Consider the following 27627-nt stretch of genomic DNA (forward strand, 5'->3'; position numbering starts at 1 on the left):
GCTGTTCAGCCTGGAGAAGAGAAGCTTTGTGGAGACCTTGTAGCAGCCTTCCAGTATCTGAAGGGGGCCTACAGGGATGCTGGGGAGGGACTATTCATCAGGAACTGTAGAGATAGGACAACGGGTAACGGGTTTAAACTTAAGCAGGGGAAGTTCAGGTTAGATACAAGGAAGAAGTTCTTTACTGTGAGGGTGGTGAGGCACTGGCACAGGGTGCCCAGAGAAGTGATAAATGCTCCATCCCTAGCTGTGTTTAAGGCCAGGTTGGACAGGGCCTTGGGTGACATGGTCTAGTGTGAGGTGTCCCTGCCCATGGCAGGGAGGTTGGAACTGGATGATCTTAAGGTCCTTTCCAGCCCTTCCTATTCTATGATTCTATGATCTATGATTCTGTGTTGAACAGCACAGGTACCAGTCCCTGTGGGATCCCAGGAGGCTGCCAACCTGAGCAAATACCATTGATCCTGGCCATCTGAGTACAGTGTGTTAGCAAATTTCCTACCCATCTTGCAGACCACCAGCATCTTGCCATCTGTATCTTTTATTATGAAAGAATAAAATTAATCTGCTGAACTGTCCCTTTCCCTAACTTTACTGTGTGTTAACTTTATTATAGAGTGTTAATCATGCTCAGAATTCACTCAATTTCTTTGCTACTTTAGTGACTTCATTTGTGACAGTTACTGGATTATGTAACAGTAACAGGTGTTACCCTTACTGCAGTCTGCTTTATGTTGTAGAGCATCAATTTGATGTTGAAAGAGAACCATGTGTTTATAGTACTTAACTTCAAGCTGAAAATCTGCTAATTACTTGGCTTTGAACTGAATTTCAAGCAGAGTTGGAATTTCCATAAAGCATCAGAGTTTACTGAAAAGTAACTAGAATTACACAGCATAAAGGAGAGGATTGAGTAGCAGAGTATCTTCTGTTGTTGCCATCAAAAACCATTAAGATACCTTGTTACAGACTTAAGGATGAGCTTGAGCTCTGTTCTAGACTTAGTTGACACTGACCCATCTGTAGTTAGATTATTGCTCCTTCCTGTTTTGGAAGTGAATGCTGGCCAAATATGCTTGTTGCTGGCTAGGCTACCAGGAATTAGGATCTCGTCTTTGGTCAGGTAGAAAACACTACATCAAGATCAAGGGGATTTTGACTTAACTGCAATGCTTCTCAAGTGGCTGAAATAAGTAAGTTACATTGTCTTTCACACGGATTTATTTTCAAGAAGATAAAGTGTGCTTGCGTTGGAATTAATTTCTCTGTCAGGCTTACACCATTTAATATACATAGCTGTTATATTATTCATTGTAAACATGGTATGAGTAGCATTGCATCACTATAAGAAAAACATCTTCAGTAGATGGATTTCCATTTTAATTCTTTTCATAAATATTTTCATTTTAAATTCAGAAATTTTAACTTTTGAAAATATTTTGTAAGTACTGTCACTGTGAGCATGTTATATATTTTTTAACAGAAAAAGATAATATACCAAAATTTTCTCCTGCAGAAAATTTGAAGACAGACATTGGAGCAAATGATACCATGCCCCAAATTAATTTGGAAGATCTGAGTGATATTAAAGAATTGGAAGCTTTGTTTAGAGCACAGACATTAATAGCTTTAATTTCTGGTCATAGTTCTCCTTTTCATCAGCAGCACTGTTTGATGGCATATGCTTGTATCATCCGTATCTGGCAGGTGAGATTGTTATGAGCTTATATTAATTATATTAAATTGTGGCCAGTATATTTCAAGTTATCTTGTGTAATCGTGGTGCCAGCTATTCGCATGATGTTTTAACTAATCTTTAGGATTTCCTACTTTGTGATATAGCTAGCATGTTTTCTCAGGTTAAGGATTAAAAAAGATTGTTTCTCTTGGGAAAACGGAGAAGAGCCATGAAGGATAAAAGCAGTGGCCCACTGTTTCTCTGCAGTATGTTCATGCATTTCATGCAAAAGGCTTGCAAATTTAGTAATTTCAGTTTGTTAAAGGATCTTGGTAGTGGCACAATACATGCTGAAGACATTGCTAACAGTTCTGAGGAATCTGTAATTAGATTACAGACAGACCTTCAACAGCCTGAATCAAGGGGGCTGTCATTTTGACTGAAAGGAATAGTGTGACATAGTTAAATTCAAATTTGTTTCTCAGGTTTTGAGAAGTATAGACAAGCAGTGTTTACCAGTCGTTATACTCAATTCCTTTTTGCATTGTTACAGCATTTCAGGTCAAACCGATCTATTTCATTTCTTACTGATACGTATGTCTAATTTAAAAGGCTATTGGAAATCATAGCAAAAATCATAGGAAAACAATTATACATTAAATATGAGTAAATCTTTGAAGGGACTAAATATACACTTGGTAATAGTAATGACTCAAATCTTACAGAGACAATCTTAGCGTTGTAAATAGGATATATCTATGTAGCTTCATTCCAGCTAGATGTAAAAGCCTGCAATTTTTACTCCTGTAACAAGTTTCATGTATATATATATATATGGTCAAGTATTCATTGTGAAATCAGTTCAGACTCTTAACATTTGATGGAAGACAGGAATTGAAAAAAATGAATGTTGGTGTTTTCAGAATTATATAAATATAATTTTTAATACCATGACCTTGACTGAGTGTCTTACTAGAGAAAAAAGTATCTGAAAGAAGTATTACTGTTTGGATAGACTATTAAAAAGAGTTAATGCAGCTGTCAGTGCCAGTTTTAGGACAATGACAATAATCATAAGAACTCATGTATACAGCTGAACAGTACTGTGAGAAAAAGAACAGCTATGGTACTAAAGGAACAAAAGCACTACAGAACAGCTTAACCTTGTTTGGGAGTCAATAGTAAAGCAGACTTGACTGCAGATGTCCATTTCTGAAGCAGGCTTTTAGAGTTAGGACTTCATTAATAACTCAGAAGATATTTAAATGTTCTCTGAAAATCTCAATAACTGCAGCCAAATTAGCTGGCTCTTACTTTAAAAATACCTTTAACTTGAAAATTTCACAACTTGTGCAGCATCCAGCATTATTTTTTGTTCATATTATATTTGCTACTCCTGATCCCTCCAGGAGAATATATTCATCTTCCCAAATTAATGTGCTTTTTAAATTTTAGGTAAGAGCAGAATTCATGCTATTAAGTGTGTAGAGAAATTTTCAATGGATGCTTTCATATGCTTAAATATTTAGATTTTTTTTTTAATATAACATTCATTAGTAGCATTATAGACTAATCCAGAAGCAGAACAGAGTGGCTCTCTGCAGTCTTCCAGATTACTATGATATGAAATTCATCCCTTGCAGAAGATGAAGCCATCTAAAGTAGCAGTTTTAAAAAAAAGAATTCAATTTGCAACCACATAGGTTTAAAAAATCGGAGTAGTATTTTAGTACAAAAGTGATGTCATTTTTTTACATTCAGCTGGTTAATTGTATTGTCATGATCATTCTAAATGGTTGTACAAATAACACAAGCATCTAGGGGTCTCTCAAGTATTAGTTTTCTGAAGAAAGCTCTTACAGAAATAACAATGTGGTACCTGGCAGTTGTTAATAGCTGTAGATGGTGAGTTACAGTGAATAATCATTATTATTAGAAATTGACATTATTACTGAAAATTGAAAGTAATTAACTGTAATTATTTGTTTATCTAGGTATCGTTGTCAGCATCAGGTCCTATTACAAAAGTATTATCAAAGTCTTCCCCACTTACAGCTCCTCAGAAGGTGCAGTCTGTAATTGCTCCTAAAAAAGAGAAGGACAACAAGAAACATGTAAGAACCCTTTCCTGTGGAATTAAAACAATCATCTCTTTCTAAGAGATGTTTCCCTGGGCTCATTTGTTTTAACAAATACTTCCGTTTCTTTCTTGTAAATGCTGTCATAACCTGAGAATTTCTCTTGGAGTCTCTATATCATACCTTCACTCTTGATCGCATGGACTTGAGAGGCCATAAATTTACAGATGCTTTTCTTTTGTTTGCTGCATTGATCAAAATAGTACTGTTTTGTAAAAATTACAGTTTTACATCTAGAGGTCTAGTCACTCAAACTTTAAAGGATATTGAGTAGATAATGTTGGTTTAGGGTTTTTTTTTATGATATTTGAATATTTTATACCAACGAATGATAATTTGGCCTTATTTTTTATTATAGGTTGAAATTTCTGGAAAAGAGAAGCCTAAAGGGAAGGGGTCAGTTCATACCTTACCAGCAAACGTAGAAGAATGGGCTTATTATGACTGTCCCAATGAAATTAGAGATATTTTTAAACAGAAAACAAATTGTTACGGTATTAACTGGCATAATTTCCCCAAACCTGTAAGTATACTCCTCAAAATCCTAGAGTGTTTGTTATTTAGGAAAAAGCAAGTAGCAGGGAACTACGTTGTGGTTTAGGTTTTCTGTTTGTGAGACAGATTATGTTCAGACTGCAGTCAGAAATCCTTCCTTGTCATAGTATTCATTAATACGTCAGAAAGTGTTAGTCTGCCCTCTGCATGCTGAAATTAACATTAAAAAATCGTTAACAGAATGCCTGTACTGGCTCCTATGTACCTGACTGATTTTTCAGCTTGAGAGTTTGTTTAATTATTTAATTTTTTTTAAATTAAAATTTGGAACTGAATCATCAATTTAAATTTAAATTTATTCCATACAAAATAAGGTTTATACTGATTGAATTAAACAATTTTTTTTCCAGACTTGCACTTTGTATTTTATGGACCTTTTATCTAAAGAACTACAGAAAATTTTTTGCCCCCACTTCATTCTTCCCATCTTGCAGCTAGCTGAAGTTATTGCTAATGAAGTTGTGGAATGTCGAAGTCTGTCTGATCTCTATCACCTTCGGTTTGTATCCTTTATTTATTTTCAATAAAAGAGAAACTCAACGGAAAGAACAATTCATTAATATTTCAGTAAATAGTAAACAGGTTTTTGATGACTTATTGTTTATATTTTTAATGGGTTTTATTTATTTTAATTTCTTTTTTATACATTTTAATAGAATTTTGATGAATTGGTTTGCTTGTGGTATTAAAGCCACTAAGTTTATCTGTTACTAAGCATGATCTCCACAAAGAAAGGTGAACAAGATTATGAACTCAAACCACTTTCATGTGAATAATTTTTGAAATGCCTTATTGTTATGGAACTGAACAGGGCAAAGTCCAAAAATGTTTCAATGAAACTAAGACTCCCATCTTGCATCAAAGTTACATCATTTAGCTTATGAACCCCCATAAGTATCCCCAATAAGCTCATTCTCTATTATAGGCATTTGCCTTTGTGACCAAAATTCTGTTAATTTTATGAAAGATTAGCCCTAAAAGATTTGAGTCACAGATATTTTATATGCATGCAATGGCAAATTATTGCTGGTTTAGTTAAAATGTTTTGTCATGCTTTTTTGAAATGTATTGCATAATGTTTGCTTAATAAGTAACAGTTATAAGCAATAATTGTTTGCTTAATTCCCAATAATTGTGAAATAATGTACTTATAAAATGCCTGAAAGAGGTCACATGGAATAGATAAATATTCCTATATGCAAAGGTCAGCATGTTTATCTTAATTGCAAATCAGTTACTGAATTACTACCCAACAAGACTAAAAGTGATTTACTAATAGGAAATGGATTTGCAGCCAAGCTTTGCCAGCCAGTTTTTTTTGTTGACTCCTCAAGATTTCATTTTATTTCATGGTATTTTATTTATATCTATCACCTTATTTTTGATCAGATATGTATACACAAACATGTTCCTCTTTACTCAATATACAAAAGCAGATTAACACAAACACATGTATGGGATTTTTTTGCATGCTGTAGTGAGACTGTATTTTAATTATTTTTGTACTTTTACTACATCATTTTTGCTGCTGAATTGGAGAGATACGCGTTTGATGAATGGGCTAGGGATACCGGTGGATGCCACATCCCTGGAAGTGTGTATTCTAGGTCAGTTGGATGGGGCTTTGAACAACCTTTTCTGATGAAAGATGTTCCTGCCCATGGCAGAGGGATTGTATAAGATGATATTTAAGGTCCCTTCCAACCCAAACCATTCTGTGATTTTATGACCTCTGTCAGTGTGTAATTTCAGCTACCACAGTTCCACCTTTTTTGTTTAAAATTTTTGTTACTGACAGTATTAACCAAGACGTAAGAAGGTAGGACTGACAAACGTGGAATGTGTGCTCTTCACATAGAATGTGCTTGGATGAAGCAATGTAGGAAAGATTCTGATTGTTTCTTAAAAATTTCTTTTTTTTTATTCTCAGAATTGCCCTGATCTGTTCAGACCTAAAACTGAATCAGGCATCTTTGCATCATGAGAAAGCAGCTGGAGAAGCCTACATTAGTGAATTAGAACAGGCAATGTATGTATTTTCACTACAGAGGCTGTATTTAGCTGGGATTTTTTTCCTACGCTTGATAAGTGGTGTTGGGGGGGGGGGGGAATTAAACCCCATGATGCTTAACACAAATGTGGTGCATTAGCTGGGCCCTAAAATTCTGTGCAATATTGGTTTGTATTTATCTGCAGAGTGAGTGTTTGGTGAAGATGACTAACACACTAATACTTCATCATGAAATACTTTCGAAATATACTTGAATTTACTTTTTTTTTTCCTTGTGCTTTAGGTGTAGGCAAGAAATTGCACTGAAAAAAGAAAAAAAATTACATACTATGACAGAAGACAAAGAAACATTTTTTGAAAATACTCAGCAGAATGGTACCAGGGATGAGAATACCCTTACTTCAAGTGAAAAGGTTTTTCTTTCTACTCCAGTTACTTTAGTAAATTATGCTTCACTCCTTATTTTCATATACTTGCTAATTTGTTTCTATGTAATTTTATACTTGAGAAATACACAAGCACAAAAAGTTTAACTGCATACTAGTTAGATTGGCAGGCACCAGCTGAATGTGAGCGGAGTTTGCCTGGCATAGTTTTTGTATTGTGGAACAAGAATAGAATCTGTATTAATATAAAATACAACTACATTTCTACAAATGGAATCTGGGACTAGTTCAAGTCAGTGGAAAAGACTGAGAAGTGAAAAAGCATTGTATTCACCACTGGTCTCAGTTTTGCCTTCTTCCTCTCTCCATTATATCACTGCATACTGTTTTGCTCCCTCAGACACATTTTTTTAAAGGCATGCAAATATTTCAGCTCTGTCTTTTTTGTCTCTTTAGGAAGATAACTGCCTTACTGATATTTCTCAAACTTATCTCCACTTTCCTCTTTATTGTGGCAATTCTTTCCTTGCTTTTATCATATCATTTTGCTGTCTTTGTATATTTTTTCTATTCTTGTGTATGTAAAGAATCATTTTCTAATTTCTAATCCCTCTCATGTCACCTTTTTTAGCTCTTGCAAATGTTTTTTGGTTCAGTTATTACCAAGAATCATCTTCTTCGTGACAGTAGCAGATCTGAAGCAGTTCGTGTGTTCTAAAATTAGTTTTAATAGTATATATTTATAGTCCTCAAAAGGCATTCAACTAATAAATATAAATCTCAAAGTAAACCTGGTTTTCCTGTAATACAAAGTTGAATTTCAAAGTTAGAAAATAGAACTGGACTGTGGGGTATATCAAGAATTGATAGGATAGGTAATAACAATTTGTAATTCATATAGTTTAGTTTGAAATTTATGAAGGTGTAATGCTTTTTTTTCAGGTTTTTGAGTTAAATGAAGCAACAGGGAAAGGACTGAGTGCACTTTCTTTCCCTTATTTGTGGATAGAAAAAGCTGAAGTATTAATCCAGCTAGGCTTGTATCAACCAGCAAGACTTCTGCTATCAGAGGCCCATGCTGCAACACAGGTATATCAGAAATAAAATAGAAAAAGAAACATTATTAAAACATGTAGGAAAAAAAATTAATTTTGATGCAGTTGTTCCTCATAATAATCAAATTGCAATTATCAAACCTTACTCATCCCTCAACCCCAACCCTCTGTCATTTGGGTTTCAACGTATCTAATGCATACATTTAAACACATGGCACTTAAGGCCAACTTTATGGGAATTGTCTGAAGATTATTTCAACTTGTGAAGTAGTGTCAGCACCTCTGCTTTGCACTGAGCTTGGTAGATGTATGTGTATCCAAACCTTGTTTTTAAAAATAGTTTAGGGACATTCAAGATTTGCTCATGACAGAGCATTTAGCTCCATCCTCTCAACATTTTGATCATTTCACAGTCTAGTTATATAATTTTAAATTTCATTACTCTTTTACTGCTGTGTTTTGATAAACAGCCACTGACACTGAAACTATGACTCAGAATTCTGGCAGATCTATGTAAGTGTCCCTGTGTTCCATCAAACAAATCCACATCACCTCATTGTTATGAAGGGTGTACATTAAAGATATTCTTTCTATATCCACTGTCCTCCGTTATAGCTCTTTTCTTGGTTATATGGGTTGCTGAAACATAACTATTGCAATTCCTGTACTTCTAAAAAAAAATATTGTTATCCTTTTATTCCACAATAATTATTCTCATGTAAATAAAAACTATCTATGATTATTTAGTGTGAATCATGAATGCTCTGAATAATAGTAATTAATAATATAGTCATTAGTAATATCGTGTCTCTTCTTAAAGCATTAATTTAGTATTGTACATTGAGGAAAGTTCATTAGGGAGAACAATAATTTTAATTACACAATTTCTTACTAGTATTTTGTGTGTCTGTATGCTAGTATACAATCTGTACTGTACACTGCATTTGTCTCTTGCATGCTACTAGTATATAGTTTATAACAAGCATAAGGTAGCACTGTAAATTTGCTGGAGCTCTGTGTATCTAGATCCTAGTTCAGTAAAAAAATTTTCATCATTACATTTCTTCATCAGACGCTGACAAATTACAGTAGATATATACATACTAAATAATAGCAGAAAAATAGCTCCCTTTGCTTGTGGGATAGAAGAAATATAAAGAAATATAAAGTCTGTTTGAAGGTTTTTAAATTTTTGATAATAAGTAGAAGGTTTTTATTTTAAAAAAAAGCAATATAAGGCGTAACAAGAAAATGCTACAGGTAATTGAGGAAATACAATTTTCTTCTTACTTCTGTGCCTCTTCATAAGTTTACTCTAAAATATGATAGAAGTAAATATGAATAGCTGTAGTGGATCGTTTGTATATAAGTCATGTGTCTTTCTTCCTAGGAATTGGGGGCCCTATATGATGTGTCAAGGTGCTTGTACTTACTTGCTGTATTGGCTAACCTGGAAAGAAACCACAGACAAGCTAAAGCACTCCTGGAAAAAGCACAGCTTCTAGGAGGAGATGAACGGTTTTGGTACAACAGTACTCTTAGTCTAATAGAAGCAATTCTAGAAGAAGATAGGGAAGGAAAACAAAGCATGGTAAGGAAGTTTTTTGGTTGTGGTGGGTTTTTTCAGCACTGGTGCCTGTCAGTAAAGAGAAATGTTGTCGCCATTGCATTTCAATAGAATTAAAAATACGTGTTAAATGCAGTTAATGTTTTCTCTGTTGTGCATTCAACAAACATTAATTGAAGGCCAGTAGGAATGAGTATTTACCCTCAGAAGTTCAGGGTGTTTTTATTATAAACTCTATGTCCTTCTATTGAAAGAGCAATTGTAATCTAGTATGTGTAACTAAATCCCAGAAATCTGATTCTCTTGGTTAGAATGCTTTTGTACTCAGACAATTCTGTTAATATGGATGAATGCTTTTTCCATATTGAATACAGAATATAATTTTCACTGTTATTTCCTAGTATGTCTTTCCTTTTCAAATATTTCAGTGTTGCAAATATTATTTCTAGATTGACAGATACTGCTGTAAGTATAATACATATATTTATTGAAAATCATTTACTGTTTAACCTTTAACTTTCATGAGTTTCAGTGTAAATGTAATCTTCTTGTATCTGTGATGATCTGTCCTTTACTGGTAATCAGTGCAAGTCTGTTTTGTCTAGAGGGATGATTTTGGTTTGAGCTCAGTTCACATTTACAGTTGTTTAAGGAAAAAGTATCTGATTACCAGTGAGAGTAGTTACTAAGTTTTTGCCAGTAAACCTATTAATGAAATGTGTGAGGTGGATTTTTTTATTCCTCTATATAATTTGATCAACATAACTGCAGCAGCAGAATTTTTAAATAAAGACAAATCTGTAGATGAGGTTTGGAGCATCATCTAAGGACTTTTTCATTCAAAACTATTAGTTTATGACTTCTTTTACATCCCCAGTTGGCAAAACTCTAGTAGTGTAATGCTTACTGGTGGATTAATATGTAGGTAAGGATGCAGGAATCTGTTCCTAAGAAGATGCATGTGAAATACAGAATTAATTGACTATTTAGGTTGGAGTTCATCTGGTCTAACCCCAGCAAAGGAGAGGCATTTAGAAGTGAAATCTGACCTTAACTGCCAAATCAAGTTGCTCTGGGCTCTACATTGCCATTTTTCACGTTTCCAAGAATGGAGATTCCACAGCCTTCCTGGGCCCTTGATAGTTCCTAAAAAAAATTACCATGAGGGTGGTAGAATTCCCCTTTTTCAAGTTGGGTCTGTTATCCTTCATTCTTTTGGTATGTATGTCTAAGATGAGTCTGGCTTCATCTTCTGTCTTTGTGTTTATGTGCTTCAGTCACTTAATCATCAAAAAATCTCAGTGTGATCATAGCTCATATTTTCTAAACTTTTACACACTTGTCAAGAATCAGTCATCTCGGGGAATACTGGGGAAGGATACTCAACATGTTCTGCACAAAGTTTAAGCTTTTAAAATGAATGTTTGATATTATATACAGACATTTAAAGTAGATGAGATTTCTGATGTTACCTGCAGGCTTGTGAGATACTGGAACACACTGTAAATGTACTCAGATCTACTTTACTGAAGAGACCTAACAGACAATCAGAGTTGGGTTTTATAATTACTTCCCTTGAAGCCAGGTAACTGTCTTTTCATTAAAATATGCAGCTTCTACTTTGCAGCTACATTGTATGTATATGGTGATTTTTACCATTCATCTTTGTTTTAGTGTGGTGCAGTCTGTGGATTCTCAAATATTTTTCTTCTAAGTAATTTATATTTTTTTTAGATTTCTTAATTTAAATTTCCTTTAAATTCCTTCATTCTTGTAGCCCTACTACTTGTTAAAATGATAAGCTAGTTCAGATACCGCAACCTACTGTACGTAGTTTGTGATGTAGGTTACCCAAAGGAGCAAGATACATTTGCCTATGCAGAGGTATCTGTTTGAGCACAGGTATTCCCACACTACTGTAGTCTGCGGTATTCACTTACTTGTCTCCTCACTGTGATCCAAGAAGTCTTTTGGTTACATTGAAATCCAAGCACAAAGAACTTAAAATATGTTTGTAGGAGAAGAGAATTATGTAGCATTTACACTTTGTCCTCTGTCCAGAAAAGTTTCCAGAAACTTTTGGATTAGAAAGGGAGGACTAACAGTCTCCTTAGTTTAACTACAGTTAGAAGATTGGCTAGGCCTAGGCAGATCGAATAATTAGATACATGGAACAGGTGGTACGTACATTTGAATCTGAAAATACAGTATTTTGATTTTTTTAAGGACCTACTGTGACTTGTAGACCACAGAGTTAAAGACTGAAGAGGCTTTTTCTAGATTTCTTGTAATTTAAAGGAGAGCAGAGAGAGAAATATGTCTGTTTTCAAACACAGCCTGTGCTTTTTGACTGCTGTCATGTATTTGATTTTTATTCCTAGGAAAACACTTATTGAGATACATTGTGCCCAAGATAGTATGACAATTAATGATAAGTCTTGTCAGCTGCCACATACGCTACAGGAATCTTACAGGAAATTAGTTCAAATTGCAAAGGACTTTAGTCATTATGGGCATAAAGTTTGCAGTGCTGAGATACTGCTACAGTGTGCAAATATTCACAGGTAAGATTCTATTTCTGCTGAAAAACTTTTTTTAACTAGTCCACGAACTGTATTCTTTACTTTTTGTAGTCTAATTAAAGACAGAGAAGAGCAGACAATATTGTCAGGTTTTATATCTTGGTGTTACATCCCTAGTTGCATTCCTGATGTATTTTGTATTCAGAAAAATAGAATGAAAAATTCTTTTCACTGAAGGCAGAGTTCATCTTACCTGGTGCTAATGATTTTATAGTGTTTTTGAAGTCAAACCAAAGTATCGAAGTCTCCAAGTCAGCCTTTCGTCTTCCCATTCATAAAGGCATTTTGGCAGCTATACTAATCATTCTCAAGTATTTATTGGCTTTTACAATTCTTACTGTTGAAATTTTCTTCTGGAAATTGCTGTAATGGCAAAAGTCCAAACCATGGTGTGCCTTGACTCTCAGCTGATTCCATGATGTCCCCTTAAAATGACTGAGTTGTTTTGTATTTGGCTATTCTGCTATTTTTTCCTGGTGAACATGTTGTCTGCAACATTATCTGCCTTTCTTCTCCTTGTGTCTTGGCATCTTCTTGCATTGCAGCAGTAGTGTTCCAAGAATAAGACCTTGAGAAAATAGTGCGTGATTGTTCACTTTTCCTATTTCAACATTTAGAAGACGCATGTACAAAATGAATCTGGTTTATATAGTAATCTATTTAATCTTATTAATCTTACTATTTTAGTATATACGTTCAGTAGTGTTGATACCATAAGAATTAACACCTGCTTACTTTAGTTCTTTTGGGGTTTTGTTTGGGTTTTTTTTTTCAGGATGATTGCCAAGGAGGAAAGAAACGAACTAAAAATACATAGTCACTATCTAGATGCTTACAATCTAGCTCAGAGGGCAGTATCCAGAACTGAGGAAGTGTTTCAGAATGTTTGGAGCTTATTTGCAATTCATGAGGTAGGCTTTTTTTTTCCCTGCTCATAGAAAACCGATTGTATTGAGTTGTGCATTCACTCATTTTGGGATAATTCCTGGAAGCCCCAAATTAAATTACCTATCTGTAATGACTATAGGAAACATTACAAAGCAGAAATGAGAGGATTTGTTTGGTCTTTGTCAATTTTATTTCATTCTAGAATTTATCCAATAGTTACAAAAGAAAAAATCTGGACTTGGAAATATTTTTAATTTGCTGAATATCTTCAGTCTTAAAATTCTCCACAATAAGGTGTTCATTTCTGGGAAGGAAAAGAAGATTACACAGAACATTATGTAAATTAAGAAATCCTGTCTTCAAAATAGTGTATTTTGGGTAATGAAAGCCTGCAGCCCACTTTGCTAGCGTGTGCCGGTATTATACTCTAGCATCCAGCTTTATTTTTCTGCTCCTTTTTTAAGGCTCAAGTATGTTTGTGCAGGTGCCAAAACCATGAATATTAACATTCTGGGTTTATGCACACATTTGTAATTCCTTTGGAATTAGTTATTTGTACCAGTTTCATAAAACGTGAAAAGCAAAAGCACAGCTGCTCTTTTTCTGTGCAGCTACTTTGATTGCTTTAAAATATATTTGACATTGAACTTTGTCTTTTAAATTACTTAAAGATCTTCATAGCTGTCCCTCTGGGAGTAGGGGGAGGGAAAGAAGGGGGGAAGTGAGTGAACAAGTTACCTGACTGGGTTTAAACCACGACAATAGCAATATCTCTGATCTGTTGAAGTGATATTGTTGATATGTTTGCTTCTTTAGTTAAATGCAACATTCTAACTTCTTATCAGGTAAAGCTGCAAAAATATTTAAAGTTAGAATTCTACTTTCCTTTCTTTTGTATTTCAGACTACCAATATTAGTATCCCATTAATGAGGCAACTAGCGAACAGGAAAATAAATCTTGTAGAGATTCTTTTGGATATTTTTCATCTTGTTATTACTAAGAAAAGGCTTAAAAAAGTGGAAGAAGCATCACCCCATGAAATAGTGGAGGCGTTCATCAGGGCAACTAGTGAAGATGATCCAATAGAACAGGTAATAAAAAATATTTAGTCCTATGATTTGCATGTGAAAGGTATTAAAAAGTTTCCCAGTGATTTTTTCCATAACAGAACTTCTTCCACTACTGAGGAAATGGGTCCCCAGATTTTTCATGCAGTTTTGCAGCAAAAAAAAAAAAAGAATAAAAACATCAGCCATCCGCTTGGAACAGAGCAGTAATTCTTGACCATTACTTTGTCTCTGACAATGTCAGTAGGAATGCTGTTACAGGAAAGCTCAGTATCCCCAGTGTTCTCTGCAATACACTCCTCTTATCCCATGTTTTCCTCAGTACTGGTTGTCGATGTTACAGTGGCCTTTTTTTTATCAATTGTTCTGTTAAAGACAACTCGTTTATAGTTAAAAGTGTGATCACAGTTAACAAATGTGTATGTATGTAAGTATATGGGTTACCTGTTTTTAAGAAGTATGTTTCTGTATGTGTGGGTATATATGGGCAAATAAACACAAATGGGTATTTTACCAGGACTGGAAGCGTATGGAAGGCGCTGTGGGTCATATTGCACTGGCTCAGCTAGCAAACGTGCAGAATCTTTGTAAAGGCTGTCCTGACATCAAATCCAAATGCCTTTATCTCATTGGAAAAACTCTTCGTTTACTTGCCATTAGTATAGATCCTGTGCAGTCAGAGATTTACTGGAAGCCGAATGTTATGGTATGCATTCAAATTCATTTCTATGTGTAAAGTTTGTCTGCCGCAATATTTTTTTGTATGCATTTGCATAACACAACTCTTTATTTAGAGCTAGATTTTACATACTGCATGCAAGCCATAATAAAAATGTATACTGAACCATTTAAATGGTGCCTCTGCCACCCTGACATCATCTTGTAGTCGATTTTTTGATTTGTTCCTGAAATGTGCTAATTACAGTATTTTCAAAAAAAAGAGGAAGGGAGTCCTTGAGTGTCTTAAAGGGCTGTGGTTGGTTAAAAGCTCAGATTTCTAAGTTCCTTTTCTGCTGTAGTGAAAACGCCGTGTAAGAAAAGGGAAGCTCAGTCATTATAAGTTCAGTGATAAAGTGTTCAGAAGAAACTGAGGGCAAATATCAGAAAATAAAAATCTTAGAGGCTGCATGGAGGGCTTTTTTAGTTTCTGTTGGTCATATTGTCATCAGAACATATTAAACATTTTTGATGCCTGATAATATTGCTAAATCTCTCACCATCAAGGGATCATATAGTGAGATTATTTCTTTTAAGATGGGTTCCATTTTCACCTAGACTTTCACAACAGAAATGAAGCTAGCCATACTTAATGGAATGATTAATTATTCTTTTCTGATACTGTGATGAGTAGGAAGAAGCTAAATCAGACATGGCAAAAACTTCCCTGACTTCAGCAGAGTGCAGTGAACAGGAAGTGACTGACAGCGCTTTAGCAACTAATGAATGTCAGTATGACAAGTATAGGAAGAAAATGCCGAAGTTAAAGGTATATTAGTGAATGTGCTTGCATTACCATTGAATGTTTCCTCTTCTATGGAATAATGATCTATCGGTTTAATCACTTAATTTGTCAGTTCTGTTTGAACTGATAATGGAAATGTTTGTAATATACATTTGATCTACAAAAGAAAAAAAGCCTCCAAAACAGCCCCCCAAAACCCCACCTTTCTATCACAACTTTGCTGTGTATCTCCATGCTGCCCCTCAGTATATGCTGTGGTGGCTCCTGATTGAGCTTTCCCAGTTGCTCCCAGAAAGAAATAATTTCTCCTTCAGGAGTTTCCCAGTGATTAAGCATGTAGCAGCCAGGACAAGATGAACAGTCAGCTTGCTTTCTGCTTCACAGACATGCCTTTTTAAGGGAGCATAACATCTTGCAGACTGGGAACAAACACAGAAGTAACTTCTCTCAACTAAACATTTGTAAATTACTTCTGTAATGTAAGTTACATTGTATGGTGAACTGATACCTGTTAATTACTGCAGTTCAAGTCACACTAGGAATTGGGAATGTTCAGTTTGTGTTGCTAGTATCGTCAATAAATGCATGAGGTATGAGATTTGTGAGTTTATTTGTATTAAATACATTCAACTATTAACAGTTAAATGTTACACTGTAATGTAAATGAATTCTAAATGAAACAACTGTACTGAGAATTGACAGAAAATCCCTTCATTCTGAATGGGTCATACTGCCTGGATTTAAAATACTGTTCTGCAAAATACATGTTTTATATTAAAGAAAATGCCTTAGGAAAACATTTTTAATATTGTATAACAGGTGTTGGTGTCTGCTGAATAATTAACCCATATTTGCCTATTTTGTTCATATATTAAATAAATGCCTTAAAAAGGAGAAAAAAGCATTAGAATTAGTTATGAAAATGTGATACTTTTCTAACACACTGGTAATCTGTATATGTATAACAAATATTTAATATGAATACGTATTTTAATTAAAGCTTTTTCTTTTCATCATCTAGAAGGAACATAGGTTGGCTCAGAAATATCTTTCTCAGTCCGGTGAAGCTTTGCTACAGTGTATGGGTATTGCATTCAATCATGATATTACTGATATATTGGCTACTGCTAGTTTTGAAATGGTTGAATGCTTTCAGCAATTTGATCCAGTTTCAACTAGCCAGTTTTTGGCACTTCATCAGGTAATGCAGCTAATGTATTGTGTTCCTTTCCAGTATAAAGAAGGTTGTTTAACTTACATAAATAAAACTGTCTATTCATATAAAATTGGTCATACAGAACACACTGTATGGATACTAGTGAGTAATACAGGCTATCAGTGATATGCCTGCTGACTTCCAAATGTTTGATCAGTGGCTTGTTAACAGTTCTGTTACCTGTTGTGTGTGACTTGATTTTTTTCCTTGATGACTGCATACATGAAAAGATTTTAATATAAATAAATTAATGTGATTAGCTAAGGTAGGCATTACCACAAAACACCACTGCTGCAGTACCCCATGTAGTATCAGTCTATTTAGCTTGTTTGCTAAGAAGTATGACTGCAAACCATAAGTAAGTGGAATGCATATCAAGGCACCAGAATTGTGAGTACTTATTTCTTTCACTGGGAAAAAAAATCTGCTAATTCAGATACCCTCCTTACTCTCCTGCCCACAAAGCTTGTATTGGGGAAAAAAAAAAAAAAGTTGAAAATCTCATTGAAGGTCAATATTAAGCTCCCTTTGGAAGTTTCGATTAGGTCAAGCCGAATTGCATTGCTTTTTAACGTGGCAGTTGCATTAAAAGTTAAGAAAAAAAGCTTTGGCTGTTAGCAAGCCTTGTTTCCAAGGATAGGATTGTTGTGTTCGCTGAAAGAAAAGGATATAAGGACTTTACACTGCTTTTTGCAGGAAGTCTGTTAAAATGTGTGATATGACAGCTATATAGTAAAAAGTGCAGAAGCACAGAAAAGACTCAACTTACTTGAAAGGCTAAGTTCAGAATACAGGCATTCACCTTCCCAGGTAGACCTTACATGACTCAATGCAGGAACACAGATGATAAATGTAGGCAAAGAAGTAAATTCTAGCTACTCATTTTAAAGAAATCTTCATAACTTATTGCCAGACTGTTTACATCAGCTTGTAAAAAAAACCTAGCAGGCTTTTGTTAATCCATCTCACCTTTCTAGCAAGAGGGTTTTTCTTTAGCATATATTTATACATTATAACATAGATGATATATGTTTATTTGGTTTTGAGGGAAAATAAATAGATACAATCATTTTACAGAGCTGTTCAGCATCTGTGACGATGAAGAATATCCTTCTAACAGCTACATCTAACACCAGCAGCTCTCAGCTGGCAGCATTATTGCACCTTCAGAATCATTTAAAACAAAACAGAAACACGAGTGATCTTCTAAAACGTGTGGAACAGCAACTGACTGCTACCTCAGTGGTAACTTTTTGAGATGTGCTACTTATTAAGGGGTTTATATCTATGTTGCATATGTACAGGGAAACATATATGTATGTATACATAAATGTATACACATATGCACACAGGTACCTGTCCTGTCAGCTCCTGAGTATCTCCAAGGATGGAGACTCCACAACCTGTGCCAGTGACAAAGTGTTTCTTGTTTGGACGGAGCCCCCTGTCCTGGCACATCTGCTGAGTGGGGGTTTTTGGTTTGTTTTTTTGGGATTTTTTTGTTTCATTGGGATTTTTTATAATTTCAAATATTAGCACCTTCTTTCCTAGGGTTGTCACCACTTTTCTGGTGAAATAACTGAGATTGGGGTTTATAAAACCTATGAAAATAATACTGCTTTTGAATTATTGTTCAGGCATGGAGAAATCTCTGTATTCCTGTCGAACATTTTAATATAATGGAAAAATTGCCATCTAATTTCTACATAATTATTCTTCAGCATTCAGAAGACAGGTATAAAATTTCATAATTTTTGTTTAGCATTGTTTGTTACAAATGCAGTCTTTTCACCTGTAAATAATCACTATTTTGGTTGTTTCTTTATTGCTTTTTGCTTCTAATTTTGCTGGACTTAAATTTTAGGATAATGAACAAATTGATATCTAAATAAATATATCTGCAGCTCAAAGCAGTATGTTTTTCTATACTTCTGATTTCCCTAATTATCTCTTAAATCTCCAGAGATCACTTGAAAGGCTTCAGGCCATTCTTGATATCTCTCTAAATTCTGTTAAGTTTCCAGCTCTTATTGCTTATGCTCTTAAAAATGTCAGGAGGGGTTTTATTTAGCTTTATAAAGCCACAAACAATCTCATTACTGCAGCCTAGTTAGTGACTACTCATAAACTGAGCTGTGGCACCTGATTGTGAGGGCTTTCACCAATTGTGAAAAGCCTTAAGCAGTTGTCATAGAACAAATTAAAATCTACCTTTTTGGATATATAGCAATGAAAGAACCTTCCTTACAGGACTCGGTTTGTTCCAGTTAGATTTGGCAGGGTTTTGCACCCCAGGTAGGGGTAAATACTGCATTGTGAGCAAATTTGTTAGCACATTAAATTAGAGGGTAATAATTGCTCATCTAATAAATTTGCTTCATGTGAACAAGCTGAACTGTAAATAATCTACTCAGCAGTTTTCTGCTTTCCATAGATCACATTTGTACAGCTCATTGATTGAGGTGCCAAAAGTAAGTACTGCGCAGCAAAGAGGAAAACCCACTCAGCCAATGGGTAAGTGCTTCTTACGTTTAACAGCTAAAAATCGTTGTGCTGATGTTATGAGAAGGCTCAGATCTTTCACTGTTGCAGTTAGTAGAATTTTACAATAATTTTAAAAATAATTTTAATTCTTATTAATGCCAGAGGAAAGTAAATACCTAAACACGTGTGTTTTATTATCAGATACAATGTATGTTGTCGCAATTTAGAGAATTTTTGTTTCTATTTGAAGGCTAAAGTTGTTACAGATAAATAATTGTAGAAATTTTTTCATTGCATGTTTCTGTATGTAGTTTGTGCTAAATATACATATAAACACAGTTATTTAGTTTTCAAACAATATCGTGGCTTTAGAAACTTACGGTCTCTGTACAATTGTTTCTTCAAGAAGGAGCATTAAGATGGTGTTATCCTCCTTTTAAAATAGTGCAAGCTAAAGTTTATCGCTTTCCTGTGAATCCTGATGCATTTTGCATTTTGTTGGAGAAAGTGCGTCTTTACAAGCAGCGAAGGGTGAAGACTTATGTTAAACAGACTTTCATTCAAAACTTGCAAAGCTGTGTCTCCAAAACGGATGTGGTAATACATTTGATTACCTTATATTTAAAGGAGGGTGAAAAACATGTACTAAAAAGCTATTGTAAACACCTTCACGCAGAACTTTGAGTTTATTCCAAGTGTAACATCCCTGCGCTTCATAGTTGCTAAATGCTGTGTAATCTACTTCAAAATTTAATCTGTGTTATTCTGTTACTGTTTCCACTGTCATTCAGCAGTTTTGAAATGTTCCATAGTTTAGCAGAATTTAAAATTGAGGCAGTTGAGATCAATTTACTTGAAAATGTGTTGTACATTCAAGTTTTTGCATTTCAAATGTACATTGCCTTTCATATCACATGAAAGCCCTGCTGTCCCAAGAAAACAAGTGAGATCACAGATCTCAACCCTTTAATCAAAATAAGACTGTCTTAGCCAGAAATTTATTACTGATTTTCAACACAGAAGAGTTTCTTCCTAAGGCTTGCAATATCTTTTGCAGCATAGCTGTTTATTTGGACGAGTTGATCCAAGTGTTAGTCACAAAATTTTGCTTCAAGGACACACCCCTTGGAATTCCAAGAATTCCAAGTTTGTAGCTATAAACACTCAAATTCTAGATGATAAAGCTTTCAGTTACTGCAAGAAGGCTCAGTTCTATAAGAACATTGTTTTTCACAGTCAGTGAACACAAGTTGTGTAGCATAAAGGTGCGCTGGAAAAGCCTGTGACTTGCACCTAAGCTTTTAAGCTGCAAGGCATTAGAAAGTTTTCTGCACATGAAGTCTACTTCCTAGCATTCCCATTTTCTTTAATTTTGGTCACACTGAATAAAATCTAAGTTATTCAATATCAAAATTCACTGTTAAATATAGCATATTAACAAAAGTTGGTATAGACCTGTTTCCATCATTAATATAAAGGTAAAAATTATAGATAAGATTAAATTTTCTGCTCAAGTGCTGATTGTTTTAATCCTACAACTTTCACACATCTGATTCTTGAACTATAATACTCTTCTATTCATCATGTTAGCTTCTTTCAGTTCAAAAATCAATTAATGCAGATGGATGAATGATCACTTTTCTGTATGGGCAGCCTTTTTTGTAATGGCAAGTTATGTAAAGATTGTTTTAGTTGCGTAAATAAAGAAAACGGTGATAAGATAAATTCAGTTAGAAAAGACACACAGACACAAAAATAAAAGGAATTGGTTTAGGTTTTTAAAATGCTTGTGCATTAAAACTTCCAGTAATTACGCGTGCAACCTGCCCAGAGTCACACAAAGAGAGTGGTGGGTGAGAAGTCCATTCATTAATACCCACATTCTTTGCCATTTAGTTGCGCTCGGTTTTGTTTCCATTTTTATTAGCTTCTGGAAGATTAAGGTTTTTTGTGTCATCTTCTCCTATATGATTCTATTCTCTCCTTACCTATTTTCTTAATTCTCTTTATTTTTTTCTAAAATGGGCTCCACTGATCTCTCCATGCACTTTCATTTGCTTCTTCTACATCAGTTTTGCAGTTTCTGTTTACTTCTCAAAGTTGTGCTTTCACAGTTTCTTCCCATTATTTGGAGTCCCACTACTGAGTATTTTTCCTTTCTGCTGGACTTCCCTGTCATTTCTCACTGAACTTGCAGGAGTATGTTAGTTGCTTAAATAATAAATATTGACATCCTGTACTGATTCCTATGTTAGAATATGTTGCAAAATGCTGATAAGGGTGATGTTTTGAAGTAAAGTAGTTTTGAATAGTTCTGTATTTTCCATTTCATGATGTTTCATTAGCCTTGATCCTTATGTTGAATAGCATTTTGTAAGTATTCTTTTTTTTTGTTGCAATATGTGCAATAGACTCCAACAGAGAAAATACATGATAATGGACATGGTTTGACATCAGATTTCTCTGAAATACTAGAAATGATGGAAGAATATCTGAAACCAGTGCTGTCACATGTTGATTTTTCTGATGTCAGGTAAGACACTTAGACTTGGTTTATCATCATTTGTGAAAATAAAATGGTAACTCAAGTCCTGAAAATACAGGAGTGATTTCAGCAAGAATAGACCCCATTGAATGAACTTCTTTCGTCTTGAAAAACAATATATGCAGGATATGCAAGACTGAGAGAATTGAACCATGATAGACTAATGGCCATTTTTGACAGGCACTCTTCTCCAGTTTAAGTTATGCAATATAGTGTTCGGGATGAAACATCATAATTTAAATAGTAAAGAGCGCAGGAACTCCAAAGGGAGTACATCCTTTATGTAAAATTTCATTGAGATTGAAGCAGTTTTGTTTGTTTTCTCTGAAAACTTTTACTTACGTAAGTGTTAGTGCTGGTAATATTTTCACTGTAATTCCTCTTCCCAGAGAACGGAGCACACCAGTTTCAGCAGCTGAATCAAGAAAAATGAAAATGAAAGATCAAAACACCAAACACTCCACAGCACAGGGTATATGCTCTCTTGAGTACAATATATGTATATATGTGTGTCGCGGAACAGATATCAGAATCCTGTCATTTTAGTTTCAGTCTTTTTGAAGCCAGGGAGAAGAAAAAGGCTTCTGCAGTAGTTTTGTCTGTTTACTGTATCAGGTCAAGTAGTTTAGTATACTTCCAAAAGGTCACTTATATGCTGGGTTGAGCTGTCCTTCTGCATGTATTTACAGTATTCCAAATTATAGAATCATAGAATCGTTAGGGTTGGAAAGGACCTTAAGATCATCTAGTTCCAACCCCCCTGCCGTGGGCAGGGACACCTTATACTAAATCATATCACCCAAGACCTTGTCCAACCTGGTCTTGAACACTGCCAGGGATGGAGCATTCACAACCTCCCTGGGCAACCCATTCCAGTGCCTCACCACCCTCACAGGAAAGAATTTCCTCCTTATATCCAATCTAAACTTCCCCTGTTTAGGTTTTAACCCGTTAGCCCTTGTCCTGTCACTACAGTCGCTAATGAAGAGTCCCTCTCCAGCATCCCTATAGGCCCCCTTCAGGTAGTGGAAGGCTGCTATGAGGTCTCCACGCAGCCTTCTCTTCTCCAGGCTGAACAGCCCCAACTTCCTCAGCCTGTCTTCATACGGGAGGTGCTCCAGTCCCCGATCATTATACAGGCTTTAGAGAGCTAAATATAATGGCTTTATAACAAACCATTTTTTTTTCAGGAGAAAGACTAAAAGGAAGAACTTTAAGTCTGTTGATCTCTTTGTTTTGTCTATTCCAGCTTTTTACTTTATGAACTCTCACACAGGGGTTTTTTTGCATTTTTTAATTTTTTGTTTGCAGTAATACAAGCCTAATGCTGGAATCTGTCCATAAACATGTTCCAGGAGAAGAGGCAATGAAGTCCATGGCTTGCTTTTGGAAATGAGTTTTTTTCTTTATGGTGGGGAGCACTGAAGTTTCTCAGTGAAAGATTACCAAAAAAATATACACATATGCATTTGTTTTTACCTGCAGGAGTATCTTTCTGTAATCTGGCATCTGACTGCTTATGTCGTTCTGCAAAGACTAACTTGTCTTCCGTGTATTTGTTGCTTCTGTGTAGAACAGGAAAATGTTTTTATAATGATATTCAGTCCTTTTTTAGTGAGTAACAGAAAGAAGTTTCCTACGGAAAGGCAGAGTTGGTATTGGATAAGAGCTCCTTTACAATGCAATACTTTTTAGCCAAACACTGCTAAGGCAACTTTGCATTTCCAAACATAATTTTCTTGAATGTATTGCATATACCTGGTCTTCAATCTGAGATGGTTGGTTATTAATACAATGGGTTGCCCAGGGTAGCTGTGAATGCTCCATCCCTGGTGGTGTTCAAGCCCAGGTTGGACAGAGCCTTGGGTGCCATGGTTTAGTGTGAGGTGTTCCTGCCCATGGAAGAGGGGTTGGAACTAGATGATCTTAAGGCCCTTTCCAGCCCTATCTGTTCTATGATTCTATGATATTTTTTCCTCTAATAATCAGTGCTCACAAGTGCATATGCATAAAATTTTGACGTCTTTGGAGTAACAGCATCAAAAGAAATGTTTTTGCATAATGCGCTTAATCCGCAGTAAAATGATGATAGAGGAAATTAAGTTTTACATGTAACTTCAGTTATTTATATGCATATTGAGAACTACTAAATCTCAGTCATGTTCTGTCACATTCTTCAGGTACACCTGTGGATTTAGGTTTATGTGTGGTATTACTAGGAGATACATTATTTATGGAATTGCCTTTGGAAGCTCTGAGTATCTTTAAAGAGGAAGGAGTAAGTTCTGTATCCAGAGATTTTTCTCTCCAGATTCTGTACAATCGAGTACATCTGGCTAAGTCAGGTACTATTAAACATGCTTTGCATTAGCATACTGATGCAGTGAACAAAATTATTTAAATAATATGAATGGTATATTATATTTTACTGGAAGACTGCCCCATGCAATAGGTTTGCAGTATATTAAATGGAATAGATAGTACAGTAGACTTATTTCAGTAATGTACAGGCTGATCATAGTTGCAGTGCTAGCTAATTTAAAATAACATCTATATATTAAAGAATTATGTAAAACTCTGTGAAACATAAATTGGCTTGCAAAGTTTCAGTTATACAAGTATGGTCTTAAACTCTTTAAAGCTGTTTTTAGCTGCAGTGAAAAAACTAAAGTAAGAATTCAGACTTCTGTTAATTTTCTTTAACATTGGTGTGAGACTTTGCTGAAAATATCAAGCATGAAAACATTTAATTGAGCTGCCTCCTCTCTCTGTAGCTAAGATTACATTAAGAGCTCCTTTTTTTTCAGTCCATTGATTCTTCTACTATGCATGACCAAAACCATATCTCACAGGCTGTCTATGGACTTTCATTGCTGCAAATGCACCCTGTATGAGCTCTTCAGTGAAATCAGTTTGTTAAGTGAGGTAGTTGGACAGTTGGTAACCTTGTCCTTATGGCATCTTAAAACTCATTTCTTGCTTATTCTGAAAGTGAGTAATAAATCCAGGCACTAAACATTTTTTTTTATAAATCAAAGATACCTTTTATTACTGAAGTTAAAAATTTGAAGGCACGTTTTGCTCCTGCATAGATAAAAACACATTTTAACTGAAATTATTAAAACTAGTGGACCTAAGCTAAAAATTAGGCTAAGTTTAGAAAATCTCACCCTGTACTATGAAAATACTCTGTTTGGGATAAGTTCTTGTATTGTGTTTATATCTGTAATATTTAGTGCCTTCCGTATAATCCATCCTCTGTTCTTCCATTTCACTTTTCCTTTCTAAAGGGAAAAAACTGAATAATCTGCGATTAGAATATTTTTAGTCTAAATATACCCTCATATACTGGTACAGGTCTGTTACAAACAGGAGGTTTAGAACATGTGTTGGGGTTTTTTTCATTTCTGTTTTTCCATTTTTAAAGTGAAAACTTGTGATTTTAGAAGTGGATAAATGAAAGGAAACAGACTTGAAAAGTCTCTGTTTATGCAATTATGCAAATAGCACTGAGTGAGGAGATAAGCACTAGCCATATGAGTGATAATGCATCTCTCAAACATCCACCAACTTGCAGTGCCCTCCATTGATAACTGGCCAAGACATGCACTTTGGGTGATAGTCACAGATACAGTGAGAAATACAAGTCAGTTTTCTGTGCTTTTTAAACATTCCTTAAAGAAATAAAAAAATCAGACTCAAATATGAAAGTTTCTTTTTCCTTTTGATCTCTGTTTGTCTCAGAAACTTCAGTTATTCCAGTAACATCAACAATTAATCGATATGGCAATAGCCGTAGAAAGTGCTTTGATAATCACTGTTCAGCTCTGTCCTGATTCTGCAATGTAATGAAGCATTTGCATGTCTAAGAGATCACATTTCTCACTTGGTTTCCACTTTAAAATTATTTTTAGGCAAGAGGGTTTGGGGAATGTCCTTTCCTTGCTGTGGTGTGAAATTAATTCTTATTTTCTAGTTCAATCCGTTACTGTTATTACATCAGTTGTTACAAACACAAGTAGTACTTCAGGAAAGTTGTATTTTCTAAAACTGCCCATATCTTTAAAAAAAAAAAATTAAAATCTGTTCTTTTCAATTCCACAGAGTCTGAAGTCAAAACAGATGTTGGAATATCCAAAGGAACAAAACCAAAAGCTCATCAGAAAAAGAATGTCAAAAAGGTGAACTTGGCACATGTTTAAAACAAACGCAATAGAAGTAGCTCTTCCTTTTCTATAAAAAGTGTTAATGAACTACAAGTGGCTTACATGGAAGCTTATTATTCTGAACTGGAATAAATATCATGTCTTTGCATAGGAATTTGGGGTTTTCTTGATTTTGCAATAATGACAGAGTTGTTCCTTTGAAAATCATACTTTGTGTAAATGTGACATATTTAACAACTCACCAAGGAAGTTGCTTAATGTTACTAAAATACTTCCCCCAGCAATATAGTATATTTATATAGTGTATGCACTTATTTTTATGAATATATATGTATGTATGCATATAGATCTATACATGTGCACACAGATGTGTAAGTGTATGCATTGTATATAATGCAGAATAGCTCATGTTTTAAATTTCCATTGACAATTGAGTATTGTGCTGCTTTTAATCCTACCTTCAAAACTTTAGAGCATCTTTTTGTTAGTTGTTTGACACAAAGAATGCAAGATTGTCATTACTTGATTGAGACTTATACATGTAATAGAATTTGTATTCTTTTTAATTGTAGGCTCCAGGTAATCATGATTTACCCTCTAATTGCTTGCCTGTTGATACAAATAGTTTTAAATGTATCCTTTCACAAACCATTAGCTAAGTGTATCATTAAACTTCCTTTTTTTGTTCTTTGCATCGTGTTGTTTACACTTAACTGTTTATCAGATATCGTGGACCCCTACAATGAAGGAAGAGAAGCAGGTAATCTATAATAAATCATATTTTCCCCACAAACTACTCATGGAATTTAGGAATTTTTGTAACAGAAAATGAAGTCATGACATCAGGATGCTGACAAAAAAAGCTTAGCTTTTGATCAACGCAATGCTGCTTAGCACTGCTTAGCAAACTGGACATTTGGTTATTTTCTCCGTTGACTTAAGTCCTCTCTGAGTCCCTGGGGCAGAACTGGTGGAGTGGTTCTGGTGTTTTCAAAACTTTATGCTTTCCTTAGGGTATCTAGAATTTTTTGTTTGTGCGTTTAAAATCTTTTACCTGTCTACAAATGATCCTTGTCAGTTATAAAAAATACCTTTCAAATGGGAATTACAAGACAGGCTTAAGTTTCAAAAAACTGAAGATCTTATGATGGCCTAAAACCCCCTGAATTGTCATTTCAAAATTGCTGAAATTAAGATTAGCATCCTTTGTAGCATGGTAAGCATATAATGATGAAATTCTGTGTTACAGAAGCTTTAAGTCCTTCCCTAAAAATAAAGGAAATCCTAGAAAAATACCGTGACCTATTTACACAGCAGTGGGAAGGAGTTATTGGCAGCATACATGTTCCAAGGTTTGTAACATTTTATCTGCTTTCACGTTTTATTCATGTTTCTTTTTTTTTAAATTGTGCCTATACCCAGAAGCTTCAGTCATAGAATAAAGTCATTTTTTCCTGAGGTGATAAATGCGTAGGTAACCATTGTCTTTGTCTCAAACATATATTTAGATTTGTAGACTCAATATTTTAGGTGTCTGAAAAACCATGCCACAAAGTGACTTAGCCAGATTGGTTGCATCAAAGTTGCTATATATGTAGATAATCAAATTTTGACAAAAATTCTACTGCTGCTGTCTTTGATGAATATGATATGTAAGCATAAATGTAATCTCTAGCTTTGTTCATAACTGTTTTTAAATCCCAGTATTAAAACCTGTGGCATCTACACACACATTGAGTCAGCTGTGCAGTTCTGGTGTCCTCAACATAAGGACATGGAACTGTTGGAACAAGTCCAGAGGAGGCCACGAGGGTGATCAGGGGCTG

At 34.8% G+C, this 27627-nt stretch overlaps 1 protein-coding gene across 1 annotated transcript in view; it reads left to right on the forward strand.

The window, feature by feature from the left end:
- Window positions 1-27627, forward strand: part of CFAP46 (cilia and flagella associated protein 46) — a 75719-nt gene that overhangs the window by 41026 nt on the left and 7066 nt on the right. The window contains exons 26-51 of the mRNA XM_057408665.1: window positions 1517-1707; window positions 3673-3792; window positions 4175-4339; window positions 4722-4870; window positions 6302-6400; window positions 6666-6795; window positions 7711-7857; window positions 9214-9414; window positions 10869-10975; window positions 11772-11954; window positions 12748-12883; window positions 13764-13952; window positions 14446-14634; window positions 15280-15414; window positions 16412-16591; window positions 17684-17851; window positions 18244-18341; window positions 19041-19120; window positions 19536-19687; window positions 21502-21623; window positions 22025-22107; window positions 23816-23980; window positions 25740-25816; window positions 26374-26434; window positions 26526-26561; window positions 27051-27153. Of these exons, the coding sequence (XP_057264648.1) occupies window positions 1517-1707; window positions 3673-3792; window positions 4175-4339; window positions 4722-4870; window positions 6302-6400; window positions 6666-6795; window positions 7711-7857; window positions 9214-9414; window positions 10869-10975; window positions 11772-11954; window positions 12748-12883; window positions 13764-13952; window positions 14446-14634; window positions 15280-15414; window positions 16412-16591; window positions 17684-17851; window positions 18244-18341; window positions 19041-19120; window positions 19536-19687; window positions 21502-21623; window positions 22025-22107; window positions 23816-23980; window positions 25740-25816; window positions 26374-26434; window positions 26526-26561; window positions 27051-27153 (3466 nt within the window). The remainder of the gene's footprint in view (window positions 1-1516; window positions 1708-3672; window positions 3793-4174; window positions 4340-4721; window positions 4871-6301; window positions 6401-6665; window positions 6796-7710; window positions 7858-9213; window positions 9415-10868; window positions 10976-11771; window positions 11955-12747; window positions 12884-13763; window positions 13953-14445; window positions 14635-15279; window positions 15415-16411; window positions 16592-17683; window positions 17852-18243; window positions 18342-19040; window positions 19121-19535; window positions 19688-21501; window positions 21624-22024; window positions 22108-23815; window positions 23981-25739; window positions 25817-26373; window positions 26435-26525; window positions 26562-27050; window positions 27154-27627) is intronic.

The sequence above is a fragment of the Pezoporus wallicus genome, unplaced genomic scaffold (genome assembly GCF_028554395.1).
Source record: "Pezoporus wallicus isolate ANWC-B61680 ecotype Strahan unplaced genomic scaffold, APGP_CSIRO_Pwel_v1 contig_13954, whole genome shotgun sequence".
NCBI lineage: Eukaryota > Metazoa > Chordata > Aves > Psittaciformes > Psittacidae > Pezoporus > Pezoporus wallicus.